At 56.8% G+C, this 5532-nt stretch overlaps 1 protein-coding gene across 1 annotated transcript in view; it reads right to left on the bottom strand.

Annotated features, from left to right (window-relative positions):
• The window catches only part of VOLCADRAFT_108456 (uncharacterized protein), a gene marked incomplete at its 5' end in the record, with an annotated part of 11135 nt that extends 5997 nt beyond the window's left edge, over nucleotides 1-5138 (bottom strand). The window contains 8 exons of the mRNA XM_002959021.1: nucleotides 218-388; nucleotides 949-1014; nucleotides 1384-1563; nucleotides 2053-2139; nucleotides 3001-3129; nucleotides 3560-3667; nucleotides 3807-3911; nucleotides 4311-5138. Coding sequence (XP_002959067.1) covers nucleotides 218-388; nucleotides 949-1014; nucleotides 1384-1563; nucleotides 2053-2139; nucleotides 3001-3129; nucleotides 3560-3667; nucleotides 3807-3911; nucleotides 4311-5138 — 1674 coding nt within the window. The remainder of the gene's footprint in view (nucleotides 1-217; nucleotides 389-948; nucleotides 1015-1383; nucleotides 1564-2052; nucleotides 2140-3000; nucleotides 3130-3559; nucleotides 3668-3806; nucleotides 3912-4310) is intronic.
• Nucleotides 5139-5532: the final 394 nt, after the last annotated feature.

Genomic DNA, 5532 nt, shown 5'->3' with positions numbered 1-5532 from the left:
CAGCCGGGCGGTGGAGGTAAGGGCCAGGGTGTGGGAGCCCCCCGCGGCCACCTGCGCAGACAGACAGACAGACAGACACGGAGGGGTTGAAAAGGGAACTTACCCAGAAAATAAAACATAAAGAGGCTACGGCTCCCCCAGCTGCGTCCGGATCCGAAACGACCCGACAAAGACACCCACCCCGGGTGATGACACGATCCAAATACTACCACCTTACCTGTACGACAACATGCGATTCAAGTCCTCGAACTTTCTGCGGCCGTAATTTGGACGAGCCGGATCTGTCGCCCAAGCCCAATCTGCCGTACTCCCCTCGGCCCCACACCCACACCTCCCCGGCACTGCTGAGCGCGCAGCTGTGCCAGCCACCCGCGGCTATGTCCGCCACCTGCAACGGGGCCAAGAAGGGGGGGTTGAGGTAGGAACCACGGACGAATGAAGCAGCTGGGGGAGGGGGAGGGGCACCGAGGGGGGGGGTTTCGGAGCCCATGAAGACGGGGGGAGAGGAATCCCACAATGATGGTGACGGCAATGGCGATGATGGTGATGATGGTGATGATACAATAAAATCAACTGCCAACTGACATCCAACTGTGCCAACTGCCAACTGTCTGGGGGGGGGAGAGGAGTCCATGCGGTGGTGGTGCAAACTACCCAAGGACGGAAGAAGGGAGGGAGTGTGAGTGTGAGTGTAAGAGTGAGAGTGAGGAAGCTCCAACAAGAACTTCTACAACTACTGCAACTTCGAGTGCAACTATAACAGCAGCCCCTATGCATCACACATCGTCAGCTGACCTGGATTTGGCATGTATGGTTCCGTACGATATCTACCCACTCTGTATGTGTGTGTTTCTGTGCGCTCGTGACAGACACACATATACGCAACCAAGCACAAAGTACACTAAATCGCATTTTCCCGTCCCCATCCCCCCTCTTCCCCCGCCTCACCACCACTCCCTCCATGTCCAGCACGGGACGGGGTGTCGTGGCGTACGTCGTAGAGCCGTTACCCAACTGTAGGAGCACACATACATACATACATATCTAGGTCAAGCACTTCTGGTAGAGCACGCACCAATGTCCCCGGAGGTTCCGGGATCGAGACCTGTCAGGGTCGGAAATCCTTCCGATGGTGGAAGGTATAAGTGCCCCTAGTCGATGGACGGTGGTGACCCGGGCTAAAGTTAACCTGCGAGCTGACCAGGAATGGAGTTGAGCCGCCGTCGATCCGGCAGATTCCGTTGGATGCTGGTGGTGGGTGCGAAATCTGAACGATCCACTGAGAAGTTGGCTAGGGTGACTGGATGAGGGTGCCCCGAAATACCCGCGGGGAAGGCAGGGTTTCGCACATCATACATACATACGACCATACATCCCAGTCACCTGCCCGTAGTCGTTCATGCCCCAGCTGAGAACCCGGCCCTGCGCGGTGAGGGCCAGGTTGTGAAACGCCCCGCAGGATACGGCAGCCACTCCGCCCTCATCCGGATGTACGGCAACCGGACGGGGTGTACGGACGGGCCTCATTGAGAAGTCCCCCCAGTTCTCCCCCCACTGCCACACCTGCGAATGATGAGGGGGGGTTACAAGGTGTGTGTGTGGGGGGGGCTCACACGAACCACTGGCGATTGACGCGGATACCGGTGATAGACGGATCGTCCAGGAGAGCAAGACAAACGCTGCATCACTGACCACTGATGACTTGGATAGTGGTTCCACTAGTGGCCATAGCGGGGGTTGGGAAAGGAGTTACTTACTCACTACAGCTGGCACAATAAGCACAGGCAAAAAAGCGAAAAGACTACCTATGTATACGCCATATACGCTATATAAGATTTTAGATATACGTTACATAATATTGTACATAAACGCTTGGGGAGCAGGAATAGCTGTAGTATATTATGTAAAATATGAAAAGGAATATCAACCGACTGTTTTGCCCCCTTGCTGTGGTGAAATGGACAATGTGGTGCTGGTGGTGGGCGGCAGGGAGGAGGTGGAGGTGGACTACTACTGGGAGGATGCTATGTTAATAATACGATTCTGTCGTACCATTCCGTCCTCGAGTAACGCCAGCGAGTGCATTCCACCCGCGGAGACTTGTCGTACTCTCTGACTAGGACCCAGCCCCAAATCCACCTGAGTGTACGACAGCAAAGGGGATGGGGTGGAGGGGTAGTGACGCGGAGCAGGTTCCCGGGGTAAAGGGCGGGCGCGCGTGGGTGTATTTCGGGGCACCCTCATCCAGTCACCCTAGCCAACTTCTCAGTGGATCGCTCAGGTTCCGCACCCACCACCAGTATCCAACGGAATCTGCCGGGTCGACAGCGGCCCAACTCCATTCATGGTCGGCTCGCAGGTTAACTTTATCACAGGTCACCACCGTCCATCAACTAAGGGCGCAATACCTTCCACCATCGGAAGGACTTTGACCCTAATGGGTATCGATCCCGGGATCTCCCGGGGGCAATGGTCGCGCCTTACCAGTGGTGCCAAACCCTAGTTTAGGTGTATGTACGTATGTGTGTACGTACGTATGTCTATGTGTGCCACCATGCGTGTGTAAATTCTCGGACTCTGTTGGCCACAGAACTTGGAGGAACAGGAACGGATTGGCGGGGCGGAGGAGGAGGGGGAAAGACGAACCCCACACGAGCGAGTGAAGCTGATGCCAGAAGGAAAGAGTGCTGCGGCAGATGTAAAGAGCGCAGAACTAACCAGTCGGCGGTTGGGGCCAAGAAGGGTTGCTCAAAACACCTGTTTTGCTCTCCTTGTCCCGCCCCCGTCATCCACACATTTGTAAACCCCGCCCTAACCCCCTTACCCCCAAAGTGCGCACGCACACACACACACACACACACACACACACACACACACACACACACACACACACGGCGAGTATGTCATCCATGTAAAGGACAATAAGGATATGGATGTCACAAAAGTACACATAATGATAAGTACAACCCCAATCCCGTACTTGTCCGTACACGTACCCACCGGCATGGGCTCCGTAATATCCCGTTGCCCAGGCAGTACACTGCCGCACTGGCCGTACTCGTTACCCCCCCAGGCGAACATCGTACCGCGATCCGACAGGGCAAGGCAGTGCCAACCGCCGATAGCTACCTGTACGACACAGGGAGTGGAGTTGGGTGGGTGCAGGAAGTAGGTGGTCACAAGGGGAAAATCCGAAAAAATCGCCACCAGGGAAGGGGGGAGGAGGGGAGGGGGAAGAGAAACCACGAGCGAGGGGGAGGGGGGAGGGGGAGAGGAAATGAGGGTAGGAAGTGGGGGCTAGGCGGGGCGGAGGCCTCCGAGCGTTATAACTGTACGACCTAACCGCCGCCGCGAATGAGAGGCAGGCTGACGGCTGACGAAGTGAATGGAGGCGAAGTACGGCCGGCTTGCTGGCTTTGCTCCGCGCAAAACATACACACATACATGCGCACACACGCACGCACGCAGACATGCACCACCTCATTCAGGGTTTGGAAATATAAAACACACGGACATATCAGCGCGCTTACGTACACCGTGTTCCCGTACTTTTCCGTACCTGTACGATTCGTATTCCCTTGAGTGCCGGGATGCGTTTGGGTTTGGTCTCCACGTCTCGATGTCCGTGACCCAGAGTGCCTCGGTCGTTCCAACCGAACGACCAGACCTGCCACGTGTAAATATGTACGTATGTAAGTAACAAATTAAAGAAAGTAAAATAAACTCAAAACAGAAAAATAGGCACAACAAAAAAATTGAATCTCCCCCTTTTTTCCCCCCTTCCCTCTCGACCCCCCCCCCCCGACCTGCCCCGCCGCGTCCAGTGCCATTGTGTTCCGCGACCCTGCCACCAGCGGTGTACGGCAAAAGGATCTCCCACTGATCTGCACCCCCAACAGCGCCTCCACCACCTGCGGCGGCAAGCGGCCCCCGAGAGCCCCCGGGGGGAAGAGGGGGGAAAGAGAGGGGGAGGGGGGAATATATGAAGAAGATGAAAGAGAAGCGGTCGAGAACAGGGTTGGGGAGGAGTACGCGATAAGGGTAAGCTTGGAGAGGGCTGGGAGTGGGAGTGAGAGTGTGATTGGGAGTGTGATTGGGAGTGGGAGGAGGAAGGAGGGATAACAAAATTATGTACCTATACATACATACATACATACATACATACATACATACATACATACACACAAACTAATGGCCCCCAGGGGTCTGCGGTTGGGAGAGTTCTTGTTTTGGAGAGATAGATGTGGTGAGAAAATGTATTTGATACGGTGATGTGGCGCGGCTTCGTGTCAACCAACCAACCAACCGACCTTCGGCGCGACGACGTTTTCTCTTTCCTCGACCCCCAACTGCCCATCCTCGCTGACGCCCCAACCGAACACAACCGCCTCAATCGGCGGACGCCGCACGTAGTACGGCAGTGAAGCGCACAGGGACCCAGGTCCCCCCATCATCATTGCGCCGCCGCCACCGCCGCCTCCGCTGCCCATGCCGTACTGCGCGAGCGATCCGCTTGATTCTGAGGGACTCATCACGCCGTACGAGGAAACCATGGCCATCGGCCCCCCAGTTGACTGGTGCCCATACGGCACGGATCCTCGCTCCGCTGCAGCCGCCAGGTCAACGCCGGCCGCCGTACTGCCGTACACATGATGTTGCTGCTGCTGGTCCTGCGCCGCCGCCGGCACCGCCGACTTATGCCCTAGCTGCTGCTGCTGCTGAAAAATCTGGTACGGCCGCCAGGCTAGTTCCGGCGGCGGCGGCGGCGGCGCAGGAGGCAAAAGAGGAGGCGACGGATAAGCCGTGTAAAGAGCAGAGTTGAGGGGAAGGGGAAGTTGCCAGTCGGTTAGTTGTGAGACGCTGTTCGGCGGGGGGGGAGGAGGAGCCCCTTGGAGGTCCACCCGTGTCCACTGATAATGGTGGTTGTGGTGGTTGGTGGTTGATTGAGAGGTGCCGGGGGGAAGGGGGGCCAGCGGCCCACCTCCTCCGCCTCCGCCTCCGCCGCGGGGCAGGACTAATGCATCTCCAGTTGTGGTGGTTACCGCCGCTGTTGCCGTTATGGTGGTTGTGGTGGTTACCGCCGCGGGGGGGATGCTGACGACGCCGCCACCGACACCAGAGAAGGACGGATAGCTCATAACAATATCTGACTGATAATTGGCTAATATCTGACTGATTGAATCTCAGCTGACAAATCGGCCTGGGTCCCCTTAGCTACTCTGTCCGTAATGTTGAGTGTATGTATGTATGTATATGTGTATCAACCTCCTGAAAATAGAGGCACTGTGGGCCCGCGTATCCTGCTACTGCTGCTGTTGATGTTGCTACTGCCGTTGCTGCTACTGCTACTGCTGAACCAATGCTGCCTAATTGCTCCTCCTGCCTCACTTCACGCCGCAGCCGCAGCCGCAGCCGCTGCCCTGTGGCACGTATGGCCTGCTGTGCTCACAAGTGGAGAGGTTATACCCCTCAGCGGGTGCTGCTGGAGGTAATGACAGCGTGGGTAGGGTCAGGGAGAAACGGAAAGGGGGA

The sequence above is a fragment of the Volvox carteri genome, assembly GCF_000143455.1.
Source record: "Volvox carteri f. nagariensis unplaced genomic scaffold VOLCAscaffold_119, whole genome shotgun sequence".
NCBI classification, from domain to species: Eukaryota; Viridiplantae; Chlorophyta; class Chlorophyceae; order Chlamydomonadales; family Volvocaceae; genus Volvox; species Volvox carteri.
This window is presented reverse-complemented; position numbering and strand designations above follow the sequence as displayed.